This window comes from Nelumbo nucifera, chromosome 1, assembly GCF_055504915.1.
Source record: "Nelumbo nucifera cultivar China Antique chromosome 1, China Antique-T2T, whole genome shotgun sequence".
NCBI classification, from domain to species: Eukaryota; Viridiplantae; Streptophyta; class Magnoliopsida; order Proteales; family Nelumbonaceae; genus Nelumbo; species Nelumbo nucifera.
The window spans coordinates 195,796,272-195,817,797 of NC_142649.1; the positions used below are offsets into that span (position 1 = coordinate 195,796,272).

Genomic DNA, 21,526 nt, shown 5'->3' on the forward strand with positions numbered 1-21,526 from the left:
GACCCCTATTCCAGTGAACTAATTGGGCCTTAAAATTTTCAGATGACAAGGGTGGTGGTTATTCCACTCCAGCCCCTACTTATATATCCCTTCCCCCCAATGGTCTAAACCTCCACCAAAGTTAACGTGGAAGGTGCTTGGGCCTTGTCTAATAATTGGAGTGAACACGCTGCTAGGGATCAAAGTGTGTCCCTGACGGAGTCCGAAACGTTAGCTATTCTGGAAGGATTGCTGTTTACAAATAATCCTCGTTTCTATCGAGAGACGAGAGTGATGTTAAGTCGGCTGTTGAGGTGCTATCTTATGACCCGGAGCCTCCATGGAGTATCCGTAACATCATACTGATTACTGATCACGTATGCTGGACTTATTGAGGTCAGTGATTCTAAATGAGAAGTAATTTCTTTGGCTGGTGAAATAGAATTAGCCCCAAGGCTTAAAAAAATACGAGTAACCACGAAAATAAAAGTCATATTACTTCCCATAAGTCAAAATCGTGATGCCCGTTTCAAGGATAATATTTGAAATACATCATCAAACCCAAAAACTGGGAAGTAATTGCCTTATTCTCATGACAAAAGTCTCAGTACCATTAAAATCGGTAATTCAGTTGCATTCAAGGACGCAAATATTCATACTTTCTACCCAACTTAAGGTCCACTAATCAACCCAGTGGTGAGCTCACCTGCTGCCTAACTCTGCGAGCACAATCAGCAAAAGTTTTCACCACATCAGCACATTTTAGTGGATCCTTGGTATTCTCCTTGTAACACTCCAAGCAAGCATCTTTCTCTGCTAGACAAGGCATGGGCTTCTGATAGGGAAGCTTGAATTCCTTGTCACGCAGCTCCTTGGCTCTCTGTGTTACTTCCTGCACCATGTTCTCCTCCTGCTTCTGCAACCTCTCCAACACACTCTGACTCTCTTGGAGTATGGATCGAATTGCATCTAACTCTGCATTGGCAACAGTTGGTGGTGGAGTTACTGGCAAGAAGATAGGGGGCTGGAGTGGCCATCCTGGAGTAGCAGTGCCCTTGTGCTTATCAAAACCATCAGAAATTTGGTTCTCATGTGCCCTATTCTGTGACTGCTGAGGGGCATGTGTCTTTGGTTTAGGTTTCTTTGTTTTCTTCTTTGACTTCCCTCCATCCTCAGAAAGCCGACTGACTAGGTTGGAGCTTATTTGAATTGTAAATGATTCACCCATAAATGATAAGAACTTTAAACTGCGAAAACAGATATTCCATTCATGCTGTCAACATCCCTATTGAACTCTTCTACTAGACTTCAGCTCTCCTAATATTGACGCTTAGTAGAACGTCAATTATGTTATTTCAGAGGACCTACATGAAATAAAGAATTTTGGAATGCTACAATTTCTAAAGAAGTATTAGTGTATAACAACACGGTACAAGTCCAGTTGATAGCTGTAGAAGAGAAGCTGCCAAGTCAAAGTTAATGGGCCAATGTTCTACGAAAAGCATGGTAATCAGAGAACCACATAACAAAGCTAACAAACAAAGCAATAAATTGTCTGGGGGGTGGAGCTTTTCACGCTGTGGCATTTGGCTTTCCAAGGTTGGAGCCATCCAGAAAACCTACAAAAATAAATCTGGAGAGACAAATTTGGTCATTGTGTACAGCAAAGCAGCTGTATAGTAACAAGTTAAAGTAGGACTGTAGGAGCATCTGAAATTATATTATCAGATGATTATTCCCCAAATGCTACATTTAGCAAATATTAGTATGGAAGTTAGGCTGCACTGTGGAACATTGCAACTACTCCAAGTACGTTTTTCAGGTTTCCTAGATTAACCTCCTTACCTTCTCAAGTCATGGGATACTTGGCATCTCCATTTTCCAGAACTTTGACCAAAACAGAATATATGATACGTAAATTTAATAATAATAAGAGTGCAAATGAGGATACACTTAAGATTTGAGATCAAAAGATAATGCAATGTGACCTCCTCCAATACCTTGGTTGAATAATTCATAATGGAGAGATTGAAGAGGATGTGACCCATAGAATTAGTGGGATAGGCAAATAGGAGGGGTGCATCCGGTGTCTTGTGTGATAGATAAATATCACTTAGAGTGAAAGGAAAATTTTATATAACAGTTGTAATTAGCTATGTTGCAGCTATGCTGTATGGAGCAGAATGTTGGGCAGTCAAGAAACACGTCCAAAAAACAAATGTGGCAGAAATGCATATACTGAGATGGATGAATGGAAAACTAGAAAAGATAGGGTCAGAGGTGAAGTCATTTGAAAGAACCTAGGAGTAGCTCTAATAGGTGATGAAATGAGAGGAAGTAGACTAAGTTGGATTGGTCACATGCATAGAAGACCACAAACAGCACCTGCAAGAAGCAATTTGTTGCAAGTTGAAGGGGTAGACCAAAAAGGACATAATTTAAGTGCCCATAATTTAACAATGGATATGGCATTAAACAGAATGGAATGGCAAGACAGGATTCATGTAGCCAACCCTATATAGTTGGGATAAGGCTTGGATGATGATGATGATGAAACATTCTCATGTAAAAGTAGGACTTGCAAAGCAAAATTGAATGAATAACCAACTTTAACAATAGACATAAAGAACCAGTAGACAGCTCTACGGCTTCAACAAGAAGACACCTAAAACAATTGATACCAGATGAGGAGCACTGCAAAAACTAGCTGTGGAACAAGATGCCTAGCTAAATGCTGCTCATTTTTCTGACAAGCCCAAGTCTAAGGATCCTAAAGGGGGTCAACAAGATGTTCCATCCTTGTTGATACAGGACAAGTTTAATATTTTTCTTTTTCGTTAGGCTGTTTACTTTGCAACTCAGATTCTTTTTATATAAACCATTTGCTTGCTTTGAGAAATGAGACTCTCATCTCACCATGGTATGAAAACCTACGAATACGATTTCCTTAGTTGGTAAGCCTTGTTGTAGGAGTTGGGCTTTGCTTTTTCATTATACACAACTCCTTTGTTTGTTTGTTTGTTCATTTTATCTTTTAATCCATTAAACTATCCTTAAAACTTCTACCAACCTGGTATACAGCAATGCTTCACATTTCCGGTAAGTTCTCTTCCATCAGAGGGCATCTTTATGGACTGGTCAAGTACGCTCTGGGACAGTGGGACATTGCTCATTACAAATAAACCTAGGGGTGCTCATGGTTGGGTTAACCGAACCGTGGGCCTTTTTTTGTAACTAAACCAGTACTACCAGTTTTTGGAAAACCGGTAACCAAAGCCAATAGGTTAACCGGTTCAGTTAACTGTTGGTTCAGTTTGCCAGTTTTTCGGGTTTTTTATTTTTACAATATATATTATAAAAATATATAATAAAAAACTATAAATATATATAAAATATTATATTTTAAATAATAAATAATATATCATATATTATAAATATATATTTATATATAATGCATATTTATTAAGTTATAATATACAAAATATATATAATATATATATAATATATAATATATAATATACATAAATACATATATAAAATATATAGAAATATATGTATACCGGTCGGTTCGGTTATTCGGTTTTTTTGCTCACACCTAAATAAACCCCAATGGTTCAGATGGATAGAAGGAATTATGCCCCTAGAGGCATTTGAGCTTTTAGGTTGCCTTGAAACTTGAGCTTTTATGGAACAGGAACCAATATATGGTGTATAACTAATTGCTTATTCAGCATTTTTTTTGTCAAACTGGAGTTTTTTTTTATTTACTGTTTTTCTGCTTTTTGTTATTTGTGGTCTATTTGAGAGGAGAAGAATGGCATATTTCTTTAGGTTGTCATTTGACATCCCGATTTATCTGTTACTATGGTGGCTCATGTGGTTCTCCTAATAAAAGGCATTTGGGCGAGGTGCCCAGCCAAGGATCTCCTAATTCGGGCAAGGACGCCTAATAAAAAGTCCCTATATCTAAACCATAAATCGGGCTGGGCTCATGTGGTCCCTATATCCAACGGTCCATTTGTGGTCCCTATATCTAAACCATAAATCGGGTGGGGCTCATGTGGTCTTGATTTATGGTTGTCATTTGACATCCCGGTTTAAATGCTCCCCCACCCCGCACCAAGGGGGACAATATCGCGACCGTTGGAGCAGCTCGTCGTACCGTGCGCCACAATCTAATATGCCTTGTATTACGAAAACAACTCCGCCAGAAGCCCAAGAATGTTATCAAAATGCCCTGATCCCCTAATGACTAAAAATGAGCCCGAATTCACCTGGGGAAGTACACACACTGATACTCTCAAGCTCCCTCACATTCTCAGGGAATACTCCTATTCACTTATTGATTTAAGCATTAGAGTGCCCTCCTTCTTGGTGAATGGATTTGGGGTTGTATTAGGAGATCCACTTTCCCCTTCCTATTCACTCTGATTGCAAATGTTTTAGGAGATTGATTCGTAGAGCTGACTTGAGGAACTTAATAAAAGGATGGAGAGTAGGAAGGGAGCAAGTACCACTTACACACTTACAGTTTGCAATTGACACAATTTTGTTCTGTGAAGGTGGGGACATAAATTGGATAGGGAACTTGAAATTGGCAATACAACTATTTGAGCAGATGTCTAATCTCGAAGTGAACTTTAATAAAAGTTGCATAGTGGGAGTGAATTTGGAGAGGGAAGTAAGTGAATATGCAGGTTTGTTAGGGTGTGTAATTTCGGATTGGCCTTTGACTTACTTGGACCTCCCCTTGAGATAATCCCATGAAGGACAGCTTTTGGAATCCAGTATTGGAAAGATTTGAGAAAAGGCTTGCTTCCTAGATTGGAATCACTTTGATTAGGTCTACCCAAGCTAACCTTCCCGTTTACTTTCTACCGGTGTTTAAGATTCCCACAAAGGTCTCTAATAGGGTGGAAAAGTTAATGAGGGACTTCTTGTGGGAACCAAGAGAGGAGAAGAAAGATCACAGGGTGAGTTGGGAAGTGGTAACTAGAAGTAAAAAACTAGGAGGGCTTGAGATTGAGAATATTAGGAAAAGAAATATGGCATTGTTGGGGAAATGGTTGTGGAGGTTTCCAATGTAAAAGGGACAAATTATGAACGAAGATAATGGCTAGCATACATGGGCTGGAAGCCAATGACTAGGATCCAGGAATTTTGGCAAGGGCTACAGTTTCTTCCCCTTGGAAAGCCATTCATGATTTGCTTCCGGTTTTCTCCCCTTGGATCAGGTATGATTTGAACTCTTGTAATCATATAAAATTTTGGGAGGAACCTTGGGTTAGGGATTCATACCTGATGGACCAATTTCCCTCTTTGTATGCTTTGTCAGATTTGAAAATGAACCCATTTCTTCTTTCTTAGTTCCTTTAGAATCTACTTCCGATTTGGGTGGAATCTAGGGTTGAGAAGGACAATCAGGGATACAGATTTGGGTTGTATTTCGTCTTTGCTAGCCATCCTTGAAAAGTTTTTTCTGGACCCGAGTAAGGATGACTCCAGAATTTGGACCCCCTTCCTCCTTTGGCTCCTTTCCTTGTGCGTCGTTTGTCGAGACTTTGCTCCAACCTCCTACTCCCTTCGGGTTGTCCTTCCCAGTTAAAGAGATTTGGAGCAAACCGATTCCTCCTCAGGTTGGTAGTTTTTGTTGGGAAACTTCCTGGAAAGAATAAACACAAATGACTTGCTTCAAAGAAAGAGGCCTAATTTTTGTTGACTTCCCAATTTTTATTCCATGTTTGCCTTACTTGTTGCTATCAGCCCTGTTCACTTCGGAACTGCCTTAAACCCTTAAGCCAAACATCTTTATTCTCGTCACTCTTTCAAACTAGCAGAAAATTTTCAAAACCTAAACCTCATCCCTTTGTTTTGTTTTTCTTACCCAACTCACTCGTTCGTTCTCTACCTTTGTTTCTCGGCAGGATAAAACTCAAACAATAAACATGGCACGAAAGACATTAACAGCAGAAAATGCAAATCAACTGAACACAACGTGTAATATTCAAGCATCAGATGCTAACCATACTGATCTCTAAAACAAATAAAGTCGAACCGTTAATTGGACTATACTAACAGCTATTGCATTAATTTTGCTTAACACGACAGAGTTAATATCAGAGGGTAGAATAAAACATGATTGGCGATAACGAAAGAAAGCAACAAAAACAAGAGAAAAACCCAAGATTAATCACATGCTTCATGAATAAAATCAGTTTATTCCCCAAAACAAAGATAACCAAAATCCTAAGCCTAATCTGGGTTGGTACCGAGAGGTACCTAAGCTGAGTCAACCCATTCCCCCTACTCCAAACTACAGATGCCGATAAAACGCTGGGAAGAAAACCCAAACACACAGAATGAGAAAAGTGATTACCTGAGGTGGATGTAACCTGAGAATGATCTGCACAGAGACACCAGCGATGTTTGAGTTGTGGCGAATGAATGAACGGAACCGATTTTCGAGATAAATGACAATTCTTGATGTCAAGCTCAATCGAACAGGATCAGATGGGGCTACTTCAACTGAGTTTCAACCTTCCAAGTTCCAGCGACAGGTTTCTGGTGAACAGCTTAACGGCACTAATGAGTGACATGGTGATGAAAGTAGAGGTGAGATGGCCGATAACTGGACGTGAAACACTTTGTCATACTAGTTCAACGAGCGGAGGCGACGGAAAACAAACGAGAAACGAAGGAACAAGGAAGAAAGAGGAAGAAGGAGAAAAAAAAAAGAAAAGGGAGAAAACCTATGGAAGAAAGAGAGAGAGGGAGAGAACAGAAGCAAAGTTTGGAGGGAGAGGCGCCGATCGTTTGATTTTCTATTTTTTGTATTTTGTTTTTTTCTTTGTATTTGTATTTTCCTCCTTTTTTCTGGCTTTTCTCTTTTCTCTCTCTTTTTTTAATTTTTGGATTTTCTCTTTTTTTGTATTGTTAGCGTAGGGGTATTTCTGTCTTTATACCTAGATTAATGTTGCTGATCTGTAATGTTGTGTTGGAACTAGTGCTCCTAACTTAAATAAGGGCACATATGTCTTTTCAATCATTTTTAATAATATAAATTCTGTCTGGCCAACTGGGAGAAGGTTATGTTGAGACTTCCAGTTCGAACCAGAATTTCCCTTTCTCTCTTTCTCTCTTTCTCTCTTTCTTCCACCTTTCTACCTCTTTCTACCTACCTGATCTCAGACGGATAGAATTCTAAGGCAGGCCGAATCATAACATGGTATCAGAGCTTATTGAATCTGCCTAGATTTTTGTCTGCCTAGATTTCTATTCTCTGCACACCCTATCTAGGGTTTCTCCTGTTTTTCCTACATTCGGTTGGAGATAAGGGAAAGGGCTGAAAAGGAGTGATCGCCCTCTTCCCTTGGAGGTTTCTATGCCTCTATTCAGGTCGTGTGTGGTCGGTTGTTGTGGTTTCTAAGATCGCCCTCCCCTAATTGATGAAGAATAGAGGACCGATCTGTGTGGTGTAGTGGTTGTCGTGTGTGGACTGATTTCCTGCTCGTGTGGTTGTTACTTCAGTGATAAGGTAAGAGATCTCAGTGCATGATATCTGTTATGGATCAAATAGGAAGTGTGTTTCAGACCATATGCTAGGGTTTCAGACAGTAATGTGCTAGGGTTTATGCTGGTTTTGTGTATTTCGAAGGAAGAGCTATGATCATATAGTGGTGAGATTTCAAGTAGTCGTAGGAGTAGGGTTTGTGGTGTAAAGAGCACACTTTTTAGCAACAAGTGCTGAAACCAGTGTGACAGTTGTGATCTAGTTGTGTGCAGTGTGCAGAATTCAGTGGTAATAGAATTTAGCAAGTGTGCAAAATCGATGATAACACAATGGGAGATAACAGTGATTGTAAACCTAGTGTGATGGTGCCTACAGACTACCTAAATGTTCAGATGACCTCCATTAAACTAAATGGAGAGAATTATGTGCCTTGGGCTAAATCCATCGAAGTCTTTCTGAAGGCAAAGAAGAAGGTAAAACACATAAGAGAGGAGAAACTCTCCACCGACTCTCATGAGTATGAAGATTGGGAGCAAGAGGATGCTCAGATCATCACATGGTTGTGGAATAGTATGGAACCCAGGATTAGTGTAAACTTCATGTTTCTTGACACTGCCAAAGATGTGTGGGACCATGCGAAGAAATTGTATTCGAGTCAGGACAATACAACCAGAGTGTATCAGCTGTATCAAGAGTACTTTAACCTGCAACAGGGCAATCAGAGTCTTGAGTACTATGCCAACATGAGAAACATACGTAATGAGTTGAATGTCTATCACCCTCTCACCTCTGATGTCAAGATTCAGCAACAACAAAGAGAACAGCTTGATGTGACTAGACTTTATGTGGGACTGAAGTCTGAATATGAACCAGTACGGGCTCAGATATTAGGAGGATCAGCTCTTCCCTCCTTAGAAGAGGTATTTGCTCAACTCCAGAGGATTTCTATCGGATCTACTGAGAACTCTAATATCTCAGATAGATCTGCCTTTGCTGTATTGAGAGGTCGTGATACTAGAGGTGGAGCTAGGGGAGCTCAGTCTGGCCGTGGTAGTGGTAGTGGTTCTGTGTATGGCCGAAGTGGCAATGGTGGGCCTACTTATAATCGTGGTGGTGGTCGTACTAGGGGCAGAGATTCAAGGGGAGCCCGTGGTAGAGAACGTGGCTCAAGCCCGAGGAAGTGCACTCATTGTGGTATGGATGGACATACCATTAACTATTGTTATGATCTACATGGTCCACCCTCAACCTGGGCCAATCATGCCGTGACCGGTGACTCAAGCTCCAACTTTAGACAGGAGAATCATTCATCTGATCAGATACCTCCTACACCCACAGATGGTCCCGTGAAGGAGATGGTGAGTGTTCCCCGTGATGAATATGAGAGGTTTATCCAATCACAGCAGAACACGGCGACTTTCGCTCACTTAGGTATGGCTTGTCTGGCATCCACACCCAATCCCTGGATCATTGACTCTGGAGCCTCCGATCACATGACTGGAACTCCAGGTATGTTTTCTTCCTTATCTCATTGCTCAACATCACAATCTGTCACCCTTGCTAATGGTTCCACATCCTCAATTTGTGGTGTTGGTAATGTTGACCTAGATCCTGTATCCCTCTCCTCAGTTTTGTATGTTCCTAAATTGCCTTTTAATCTTATGTCTGTTAGTAAGCTGACCAAATCACTTAACTGCTCCATTACCTTTTATCCTTCTATGCGTGTTTTTCAGTATCTCAAGACGGGGATGAAGATTGGTGGAAGGCATGAAGCTGGTGGACTGTATTATCTTGACGGTGGTGGTGGTAGAACTTCAACAGCTCTCCAGTCATCCCTTTCTCCTCTCCAGTGGCACTGCCGATTTGGTCATCCGTCGCTAAAAGTCTTGAAGTCTTTGGTTTCGTCCTTGAGTCAGCTTTCTGTTTTGGATTGCGAGTCATGTCAGTTTGGGAAACACCATCGTGTTCCCTTTAGTTCTAGGGTTGATAACCGTGTGTCAAGTCCTTTTTCTTTAATTCATTCAGATGTTTGGGGTCCTTATAAAGTGATGTCGTATAATGGATACAGATATTTTGTCATTTTTGTAGATGATTTTTCAAGGATGACGTGGCTCTATCTAATGAGAGAAAGAAGTGAATTGTTTACCATTTTTCAGAAATTTTATGCTGAGATTTGTAACCAGTTTGGTACCCACATCAAAGTTTTCCGTTCTGATAATGGCCGCGAATATTTATCCTCATCATTTCAGGAATACCTGGACCAACACGACATTATACATCAGACCTCATGTACCTACACCCCACAACAAAACGGGGTGGCTGAGAGAAAGAATCGCCATCTCCTAGAAACAGCAAGATCCCTCATGCATCACATGCATGTTCCCAAACCCTTTTGGAGTGATCCAGTGCTTACCTCGTGCTTTCTGATTATTCGGATGCCCACGTTCATCCTTGATGGTCATTCTCCGTTTCAGGTCTTGTTTCCCGCCTTGTCTCCGTTTCCTCTTACGCCGAGGATATTTGGGTGTGTCTGCTTCATCCATGATCTAGGTCCCGGGAATGACAAGTTCGATGCCCGTTCTCTTAAGTGCATCTTCCTTGGCTATTCTCGGACCCAGAAAGGGTATAGGTGTTACCATCCTAGTTCTCGACGGTCCTTTGTGTGTGTTGATGTCACCTTCTTTGAGTCTACTCCGTTCTTTTTGGGGTCCGGTGATGCTTCTTCCTCCTCATCACCTCCTCTTTCACTTCCCATTGTCGACCCTCTTCCCCTTGGTTCCAGTCGTGACCAAACCCTTGCCTCCGGTGCCACCACCTGTTGAGCACCCACCTATCCGTCATGTGTATACACATCGCCCACGCGTACCAGCTACTACTCCTCCGGCTACATCTCCGTCGACAGATCCGACACCAAACCCGCACTCAGCATCTGAGCTTGACCTCCCCATTGCTTTGCAAAAAGGTAAACGCACTTGCACCCTTCATCCCATTTCTAATTATGTTTCACTTACTCACCTTTCCGCTTCCCATCGCCAATTTGTCACCTTGTTATCATCAGTTGTTGTCCCCAAGGATGTCCAGGAAGCCCTCGCCTCTCCAGGGTGGTGCCGAGCCATGGAAGAATAACTCTCTGCCCTTCATCATAATCATACTTGGGACCTCACTGCTCTTCCTCCTGGGAAGCAAGTTGTTGGTTGCAAATGGGTTTATATGGTTAAGTATCTGCCTGATGGTAGTGTTGAACGCCTAAAAGCGCGATTGGTTGCAAAAGGGTACTCTCAAACCTATGGTATTGACTACACAGAGACCTTCTCATCGATTGCTAAGATAGGGTCAGTTCGTGTTGTGATCTCTCTTGCAGCCATGTATGAGTGTGGCCATTATATCAGCTAGATATCAAGAATGCCTTTTTGCATGGTGACTTACTCGAGGAGGTCTACATGGAGCAACCTCTAGGGTTTGTTGCTCAGGGGGAGGATGGTAAGGTGTGCAGACTAAGGAAGGCTATATATGGGCTTAAACAGTCTCCTCGAGCATGGTTTGGTAGGTTCAATGAGGTGGTAAAGAAGTTTGGTATGAAATAGTGCAAATTGACCATTCAATATTTAGTCATGACTCTCCGGGAGGAAAAATACTGTTGGTGGTGTATGTAGATGATATTGTTATTACTGAAAATGATAACATGGGTATTGACAGGCTGAAGACTTATCTACAGGATCATTTTCAGACAAAGGATCTTGGTAAGCTGAAATACTTCTTGGGGATAGAGGTAGCAAGATCCAAGTATGGTATTAACTTGTGCCAGAGAAAATATGTGTTTGATTTGCTGGAAGAAACAGACTTGTTGGGTGCCAAACCAGCTGAAACACCCATGGACACAAATACCAAGCTAAGCAGTGATATGGGTGAAGAGTTTGAAAACCCTGGCAGATACCGACGACTTGTGGGTAAACTGAACTACCTAACCATTACTAGACCAGACATCTCATTTGTAGTTAGTGTGGTAAGTTAGTTCATGCAAAAACCTCTGATTCCTCATTGGAATGCAGTTCTGAGAATTGTGAGGTATCTAAAAGGGGCTTCGAGTCGCGGTCTGATATACAAGAGTTGCGGAAAGCTTGAAATAGAAGGGTATTCTGATGCTAACTGGGCCGGTTCTATGTCTGATAGGCGGTCTACTACAGGCTATTGCACTTTCTTGGGAGGTAACCTGGTGACATGGAAAAGTAAGAAGCAGACGGTTGTGGCAAGAAGCAGTGCAGAAGCAGAATATAGGGCTATGGCGCACACCGCTTGTGAATTAGTGTGGCTAAAGAACCTTCTACAGGAAGTAGGGTACAACATCAACACTCCAATGAAGCTCTATTGTGATAATCAGGCTGCAGTTCATATTTCCTCTAATCCAGTGTTTCATGAAAGAACCAAGCACATTGAAGTTGACTGCCACTTTGTGAGGGAGAAGGTGTTGAATGGAGAACTAGACACTACACATGTTAATACAGGAAATCAGTGGGATGACTTATTTACAAAAGGCTTGAGTCGAGGAGGAGTGGACTACATATGTAACAAGCTGGGAGTATATGATATATACTCACCAGGTTAAGGGGGAGTGTTAGCATAGGGGTATTTCTGTCTTTATACCTAGATTAATGTTGCTGATCTGTAATGTTGTGTTGGAACTAGTGCTCCTAACTTAAATAAGGGCACATATGTCTTTTCAATCATTTTTAATAATATAAGTTCTATCTGGCCGACTGGGAGAAGGTTATGTTGAGACTTCCAATTCGAACCAGAATTTCCCTTTCTCTCTTTCTTCCACCTTTCTACCTCTTTCTACCTACCCGATCTCAGACGGATAGAATTCTAAGGCAGGCCGAATCATAACATGTATTTTTCTTTTTTTTGAATTTTGGATTATTATTATATTTTTTATTTTTTCGGATTTACACTTTTTATATTTTTATTTTTTAAAATTTTTTTTCTTAATAGGGCCTTCTAAGATTGCAAATGCAAAGGTATCACACAACTGAACCCCATGGATTCGGGGTGTGACATCTAAATTATGGTTAGAAGGCCACCAGTCTTCAAACCTCCACCCATACGGGCTTCTCAGATTGGTGACTGGCTGAGAGCTTTCCACCGATCTTACCGAGTTCCTAGTCCCGATGTCCCAAGTGTACCAGACTCTCTCCTAATAGGACAATGGGTTTCTAAATACTCTACAAATGCAATGCAATGAACTTCCCATGCACCAATTCACATAGAAAATATGAATGAATTACGCGAATCACAATAAATTTTAAGATAATGATGGCAATAAACGAAACAGCCTACGAAACAAGGAATACGACAACTATTCTTATATGTAAACAAGTGCATATAAATGTTTCTAGAGATAAAACCGAATATGGAACTGAGCAAAAATCTACCTATTGCAAAGCAAAACATCCTACTCTTTTTTGCTTTTGTTTCTTTTTAATTTTTTTGCTTTATTTAATTTTTTTATTTTTTATTTTTGGACCCCACAGTCTTTACCAATGGTGGCTTAATCCTCCTCAAAGGTCAGTTAAAGTGCCTGACTCACTAGCCATCGCCTAATTACCCCCCTCAAGATAGGCCCGCGTGTAACTCATTTCCTGAGAACTGTAACAGGAGTGGCATTCGAGTAATGCCAAAGACATTTACTCCAGTCCAACCACTACAACGGCAACCTCAAGTGAAGCCCACCTCAAACTCAGAAGCACCTACAACTCAATATCCCGGAACTGGAAGCTTGCCCGCGCCTGACAAGCACCAAGAAACCTGCGATGACTTAAAAAGACATGAGCCCGGAAAAGTAACCAAAACCAATCCAAGAAATGCCTAGTCAGAAATCGACTGCTGAGCCGAAACCTCTCATTCATCAAGAAGCCATGGAGCTGTCAAAGCTTGATGATGATAACAGAGTGAAGGAGAATGGAAGGCCAAATGGTGATAAAGATGATGCAGCCCAGAAAGCTTTAGAAAAGGACGAAAGTGATGGGTTTGGCGATGCTACAAAGAAGATTTCTAGACAAAAAAAAAAGAAGAAGAAGCCAACATTAGTGGTGATGGTGAAGCAAGAGCTAAGGATCAGTTGACTGAAAAGGTCACTGTTGCTGTTGCTGGTAATCAACTAGTTGGACTGGATGGGTCTAGAAAACTGATTGTGAACATGATTGCAGCTGTCCAGGAAGACAAATGCCCCAAAGGATCAAACGAACTGGATTTCTCCAAGGTTGTTACCATCTCCCCAACTCAGAACCCAACGGTCGATAACCAATAAACAAGAAAAGGAAGCTAGAATGTTCACAGTCGCCTATGTGCAGACAGAGTCAAAGTGGTGTGCCTGATCTGTTTGGGGGGCTGGATGGAATTGGACCCGGGCAACTAGTCACCTTATTAAAAGTAAAAAGGACACTAAAGACCAATCATGCTAATGGCAAACACAGAAGTTAGAACAGATTAAATAGCCAAGATCTTTGAACAAATTCGAAGGAAACCCAACTATTCTGCAACAAAACAAATCTCTGTACTAGACTTAAAGTTAACTTAATCCAGAAAAGAACACCTGGCATATGTCTGAAACTGGTTTAAGTCAAAAGAAGACATTTGGTCCCCAGGAATCGAGATTAACTGGGTTTTATTAAAATTCCCAGATGGAAGTTATTTCCAAAAGAAGACATTCTTGTTTTATACTGAATACTGACACCACTCTTTAACACCAAGGGAGTCTGAACCTCAAATGGAAAGAAAAAAAAAACGAAGTAAACTAAGCTGACTCTTAGTTATTTTGTAAAAACACCTGATTAGGATAGTGTAGTCGTCCTAAAGCTAGACTCACTTAATTAACCCAATGACTGTAACCAGAAACTGCTCTCAAAACAAGTCAGATCAGAACAAAACTCCCATGTTTAAGTAACTTCTACCTATAGCTCCTAAAACCAGTTACCCAAGCTGCTTCTCAGCAATCCAGTCCGGTGGGCCAAGGCCCTTCTGTATCAAATACTGGAGCAACTCCATCTCAAGGCCAACAAGGGATAGAACAGATTTAGGAAATACATTCCATTACCGACCTGCTGGTCTTGAACAGAATCTGAGGGACTGCTGTTCAGCAAGAATCACTGCAAACATTGAGCAGAAAGGCAAGTACTATAGGGAGAAAGCACGGGTTAGGCCCATAACAGATTCATGCAACCATTTCTACTCCAACCAGGATTTGATCCGTGATGGCATTAAAACAGAGGAGCACAGAGAGCTGAATTCCAACTTTGCAATTCAAAACCAACTTGAAATGGCCATTAGGCAACATGAATTCAATGATGTGTGATGAACTGATTTATGACAATCTGCTACTTTATTTTATTTTTTTCACTATTATTTAAGATATGTGCCTCATAAAAAAAATAAAAAAAAAAACAGGACAAAAACTATGAGCAAAACACAGAATAATAGAACTAGAAACCACTTCCTTTGCCCCAACTTCCAACCTGCATCTAGTGTGGCGGGTATGGCCATGCTCCTTTCACCCTTATATGCACTCACCACTCCATCTCATAATTAGCAGCAAAAAAGCATTAATTCCCTTACCCTGTACCCACCTAATTAAGAGTTAAGTCCAACAAGAATTCTGCATTCTCCTGAGAAACTAAGCAGTTGCAATTTGACTGAGTATTCCTACGAAGCCAAACGCTAGCTAACTACCCCTGGTCATAAGTCATCTTCACAACCTGCTCTTGGTGTTGAAATTTTAGTGCTGGAAAGTAACCTTCAAGAGTCGGACCTACAACCAAAGGCAAGGAACAAGACCTGAAAGACCCTCGTTCAAATGCTTTGAGAGACTGATTACCTCTGGCTCATGTTTATCTTCATGTCGCAAGGAAAGAGAGCCACAACTATGGAAAGTTAGCCAGGGTAGAAATTGCAGCCACACTGAAAGTCCAAAATTGTTTTCACCATGAATCTTGTGTATTTAGCAAGCAAATGAGGGATGTTGGCTTTATCAAGCTTGAGACTAAGGATTTATTCAAACAAGACTGTCATGCAATTTACTTACTTGAACAGATATTAGAAGCAACAAGCATGCCAACCATAATAGAAAACCATCAAACTTAGATAAGTTAGCCTTACCCAATAATCACATATTTGAATCATCAACAGAAAAAAAGCTACTGAAGCTTACTTCCTAGTGCTCTGATGTCTGAGGCGAACTAGTGCCTAAGGTTAGGACAGGACGGTTCTCTGTCAGATGGGAGCTTTCTCATAAAGCTCTTGAATGACTCTATATGTGGATCACCAATCCGCACTCATACTTCACCACCAACCCACATAAATGACAGGAGACACAACACATGGAGGGGAGTGAAGGAGGAGGAACAGTTCTGAATAGATCTTTTCTTTTATTCTGAACAAGCACTTGGGTCTACCTGTGAATCAGCTCAATGTTGATTTAAGATAGGATAGAGGAAATCCACTTAGGTTAAACAAGGCCGTCATTCCAACACCAACCTCTGGCGTTAAACGCCAAGGTTCACAGTAAGAATGCAGATTTAGGAATGGTATAGAACAGATTGCTTCAATCCAAACCAGAGACCCAAGTATGACAACCAAACCATTAAGGAACACAATCCAAAACCCTCTTTACTTTTAAAAGAAAACCAAATCAAACAACAGAGTAAACTTCAAACCAGGATTTTGTTTTGAAAACCCAAAGAAAAGTAAACAAGACCCCAAAAGGCTGAGATTGCTTCTCCCACTCCCGGAACTAGTGTAAACTAAAAAGAAACATCAAACCAGATGTTGATTTTTTTTTACTTGAAGAGCTCAAGCGAACTAATCAAGATTTTAAAACCCAAACCAACTTTCTCTTATTTGGTCAAACTGAGGAAAGCAGGTAAATAGGAACATCTGGCTTGTGCTTTCACTTGAAACGCGACCAAGCTGATTTATACCAGCAGGTGGGGGAGTTAAGCAAATATGAGCTCAGAATGAAAAGCATGGTATTATTCAAACTTTACTTAAAAACTGACTGATCAAAGTCATTTGAAGACCAGCCTCCAAAGTTAAACTCAACAAAATTCAACAATCAAACCATGAAACAGAGCTCAGAATTAAGTATTCCAACTACTGCATTGTTTGGCACTCGTTCTAGAAAACATCTAGGCAGAAATCCAACATGGAATCAAAAGCCAAGAAGCCAATTTTATCAGAAAATTAAGAGCATGCAAATGCAGTACTACCACCGTATTATGAACCCACATCCAAAAACTGACTAGATTAACACAAAACATCATGAGATAGCTTCGTCAAGAATTCAGATTAGACTATTATCAGTATCCATCAGAAATTCCACAGAAAGAAAAATTCAATCTAGCACGAGATGCTAAGTTAGAGTCTAGGACAACAATCAGCATTCCAACTAGGTATATGCATGGCATAATACTTACTTATCAGAATTCCACCCTGAGATTATTTAATGCAGCATTAACACAGAAATCAAAAAACTACTCGTCTAGAAATATGCTGCTTCTTCTAGGGAACTCCATCAAAACCCAATCCAATAGAATAATAGCATATAAAGAAAGAGAATAGGGGAGTTTCCCCCAAAAAATAATCAGAAGAATCCTCAAACTCCAACTGGCTAAAACCAGAACTGATGGCCAAATAACAAAAACAGAATTGCTTTTAAATTTTTTTTTTTTTACACTCTGCCCAACCAAATAAGAAGATACCACTCAGAGCTTAAAACTTGCAGCTACCAAATGCTATGGAGTTGCCACTCATCAGAATAGCTAACGGGGAGTGATGGGGCTCCCGGATTTGCTTTTAGTAGGAAATCTCAAAATAAATAGCGACTCCATATACCACTCGGCTGAGGCAAGGCCCACGTGGGTAAGTTGAGAGGGAGAGAGGGAAGGGGTTACGCATCCCTCTCTCCTGTCAATGTGAATCCCGAAATCCCTTCTTTGCACAGAAAATGGATAGAGACTCGGTCAGATCCTCTGGTAGTTCGAAAGGGTGCTCCCTTCTACATTCTCAGACCAGTCCCCTTTTGGATGCAGGGGCTTCAACAAAAGGATGAGAAATGGCTTCCTCACCCCTTTTCTATCAGAGCCCCCACCTTGGACTCAGCTGAATGGTCTGAGAAGAGATGGAGTGTGAACCTTTCGAACTCCAGAGGATCCGCAAGCCTCGGACTGAGAAGAACGAATGCAGGAAGCAGGAAGCAGGAACGACAATGCAAATAAAACGGAGAGATAAACTATCAAATAAACAGGGAACCCATGATTAAAACTACAGGTGAGAAACTAAATTCAGATATGAGGTAGTCGAGCTATACCTCTTGTAGACTTCACAAGGATCACGATGCTGATATTCACAGAACTGGCAAACTCGGGTTTGACGAACTCGAATAGTGGCAATTCGATAGTAGCAGCGGTAGCAAATCGATTGCAGAGAATTGATGGGTGGAGTTTTTAACGGCAGGGCTGTGATGGGTCGTCAGCAGCGCAGATTGAAGCTACCCGAAGACAGATGATAGCACCAGTAATAGGACAAGGATCGTGGGTTTTGCCTGGAGCCACCGCTCTCCTCTTTCTCTCTCAGACTTCCTCCCTCTCCTTCTTTCGCACCTCCCTTCTGAAGCTTTCTCTTCCTTCTTCTCAGCTCGGTAGCTCTAGGCTTCTCAAAGGAAATGACGAGGGAACGAGAGCCCCCTTCCCCAGCTTCTTCCTTTCGACTTCCTTTCTTAGCTCGGCCGTTCCTCTCGAAACCCTCAGCTCTCCCTCTTTCTTTCTCTCGAAGCATTCAACTCTCGCCCTATCTCTCTCCCTCTTAATTCTCAGCTCGGTAGTTCCTCAAAAGGAAAGCACCGAGAGCCTCCCTCCAAACTCCCCTCCTTCGTCCTCTATTCTCTTCAAAAGACACATCTGTTTCAAAGCTCTCTCTCCAAATCTCAAATTCGGCAGGTCCAAGGAAAACGCTGAGAGCTCCCTCTGATCTATTCGGAGAGACCCCAAGCTTTCCACCCTCGACCTCCTCTCTATTTAAAATGGGAAGGAAGGGGGTTTTGATTAAAAATTGAGAAACAAGGGGGTTATGGTAGGGAAGCTAGGGTTTGGGGGGGTACCCACTTGGTATGTTTGGAAACTTGGGGTAACCTGGGAATTAGGTCAAGGGGGATTTTGGGTAAGTTGGTAAAGGGTATTTTGGTAATTCTGGTACTTTTGGAAAGAGGGGCATTTTTGGAAATTTTCGTCAAGGGGTAATTTGAGAATTGGTCAAAGGGGTAGTTTGGGTAATTTTGGTCAAAGGCATTTTGGTATTTTTGGTAAGAGGGGTATTTTGATAATTTTGGTAGGGTAATTTGGGAATTATGCCAGGGTAATTTGGGTAATTTGGTGGGAGGGGTATTTTTGTAAATTTGGAAAAATGGGTCAAACTAGGTTTAAGGGGTCAGGCCGGGTTTCTGGTTCAATGGCAGGGATTTTTGGGTCAAAAAATTGAGGGTTGAAACAGGTCTACAGAGGGGATTTTGTGTCCATGGGCTAAGGAAATTTTCCTAAACTACCTCCCCCACTATCCCTCACTTTCTCACAAAATTATATAATTACTTTAAAATATTTATTAAGAACACAAAAATTAGTTATAATAGATTTAATATTATTCATATTATTAATAATTTTATATTTTTACAAAATTTTTGTTTTCTAGATTATTCGATTTAAATGTTATTCAAATAAATAAATATTTAATATTAAAAAAATAAAATATTGTTTAAATATTTCAAACTAGATATCTAAAATAACAAGATATTAAAAATAGCTAACTAATTATATAACAAAATTTTTAATATTATGTAATAACTTTAAAATAAATAAGTCAAATAATGAAATTTTTAAATATTTTATACATTGTTTAAATATTTTAATAAGTAGATATTTTAACTAATGAAATATTTAACATAACTAGATTTTAAATAGCTAAAATAATGAAATTATATAATAAATTTAAAAAAAATCTTAAAACTAGAAAACTAATTACAAATTAATAATAATTTAATATTTTACAAAAAATAATTACAAAGTTATATAATAATAGTATAAATTATTATTTTATGGATTATTAAATTCAATAAATAACTAATATTTTAAAATTTAAATAATGATATTATTTAAATAACTAAATAGTATTGTAAATAACTAATTTCACTTATGTCAATTAATAATTCTAGAAAATAACTTTCAAAAAAATTAAAGTTTATTAATAATAATTTTAAAATATTAATCTATATTTATTATATATTTATATATAGTAAAATCAATATTTGTTGTATTTAAAGCAATTATTTATCCTTTTTTGTGATAAATATATTTTCAATAAGTATGTATAAATCTATTTTTGTTTTGTTATTTAACAAAAAAATTTCAATAGTTATTAGAGATTAAACTAGTGGCATTTAACTTTTTAAGTTTAATTTATTGTACTTACTGTACCTATTGTATTTTTTTTATAATTTATTGATTAATATTTATTAGAGATTAAATACACTGTTTATTAACTAATTTAATATATGTTTTAGATTTATTGTATTTTTGTAACTATTGTATTTATTGTATTTTTATTACCAATATATTTTCAATAATTGTGTATTTTTACTATAAATTTTCAATAATTGTGTTCATGGGTTGGTTCGGTTCGGTTGTTGGTTGTTTGGCCATCCAAATCGACCTGGTTAGGTTGGGGAATTGGTCACCTGAAACTAGGGATGCAAACAGATTGGATCAAATTCAAATCAAGGTATATCTGAATTCGATCCTATATTGTTAATTGTAGATCACAGTTATGATACACATGGATTCGAATTCAAATCCGATGAAGAAGTTAGATTTTCATATCTAATTCGATCCCATTTGATTTTAAAAAAAATTAATAACTTATTAAAATGAAACAAGGATATAACAATTAAAAAAAAAAACTACATGTATATTTTCAACTATTTTCATCATATATATACATGTTTTTTATAAAAGGAAAATTCTTGATGGGTACCCTATACTTTAGGCCGAGTGCCAATTTAATACCCGAACTTTAAAACCCAACAATGTAGTACCCAAGCTTTCAGAATGCGACAATCTATTACCTACTGTTAATAGACTGTCAGTTATGTATATCACGTGACTTCATGTGTGATTTAAGATTTTTAAAAATGTCAAAATTACCCTTGAAAATAAAACACACTATTCATCATCTTCTTTCTTAAAAAAATGAAACAAAGTCCAAGCTCTCAATAGTCTAGACTTAGTCAGGAAGTCTTGATAGCCTTTCCTCTACTATAATCTTTCCTTGGATCCCAGGCACAAGGATTTACAGCCCTTTATAGATATAGAATAGAACCTCTAGATTCTTCAAATAAAGCAAGTATCGACAGGCCTAGTCCTTTTCCTCTGCTTCTGCTGGTAAAAAATTCTACGAGTTCTATCAGCAGAATAAGGGATTCCAAGTCTTTTGTTGAGCTGGCGACACCTGGATTTGAACTGGGAAAAATAACAAAAACCCAAGAGCCCAAAATAAAGGGCTCGCAGCTCGCTATCCTCCAAGAGCCCAAAATGAAGGAAGCGACAAACCCATGTTTTTAAAACCCAAACTTTAGAAGCTTACGTACCAAGCCTCCACTCTTCAGAAGCTTACGTATGTGGTGCCATAGTCTTGGCCCAAATCATAATTCAGTCCAACTCCACCAAAGATTTGGTCCTACTTGCCGACGAATCCATAACCAAGAGAAGCCAGCGAGCCCTCCAACTATCGGATGGAAGATCAAGCAAATCAAGCGCATTCGAAGCCCCAACGCCAAGAGAAATGCCTACAACGAGTGGAACTACAGTAGGCTGCGGATATGGCAACTTACCGAGTATGAAAAGATCATCTTCATAGACTCTGATTTGGTCACACTCAGGAACATCGATGAATTTTTTCCGGTATCCCCAGTTATCGGCCGTAGGCAACGACTAGGTTCTCGAT

At 39.6% G+C, this 21,526-nt stretch overlaps 1 protein-coding gene and 1 pseudogene across 2 annotated transcripts; one reads left to right on the forward strand and one right to left on the reverse strand.

The window, feature by feature from the left end:
* Positions 1–451: 451 nt before the first annotated feature.
* On the reverse strand, positions 452–18,005 carry LOC104602259 (uncharacterized). The gene is made up of 2 exons (XM_010265874.3): positions 17,847–18,005; positions 452–1,226 (listed from the first exon to the last, which is right to left on the reverse strand). The coding sequence occupies exon 2, from the start codon at positions 1,205–1,207 to the stop codon at positions 665–667; it is 543 nt and encodes a 180-aa protein (XP_010264176.1). The 5' UTR covers positions 1,208–1,226; positions 17,847–18,005; the 3' UTR covers positions 452–664.
* On the forward strand, positions 12,650–15,437 carry LOC148804322 (uncharacterized; annotated as a pseudogene). The gene has a single exon (XR_016080864.1). The product of XR_016080864.1 is annotated as an uncharacterized LOC148804322 (transcript).
* Positions 18,006–21,526: the final 3,521 nt, after the last annotated feature.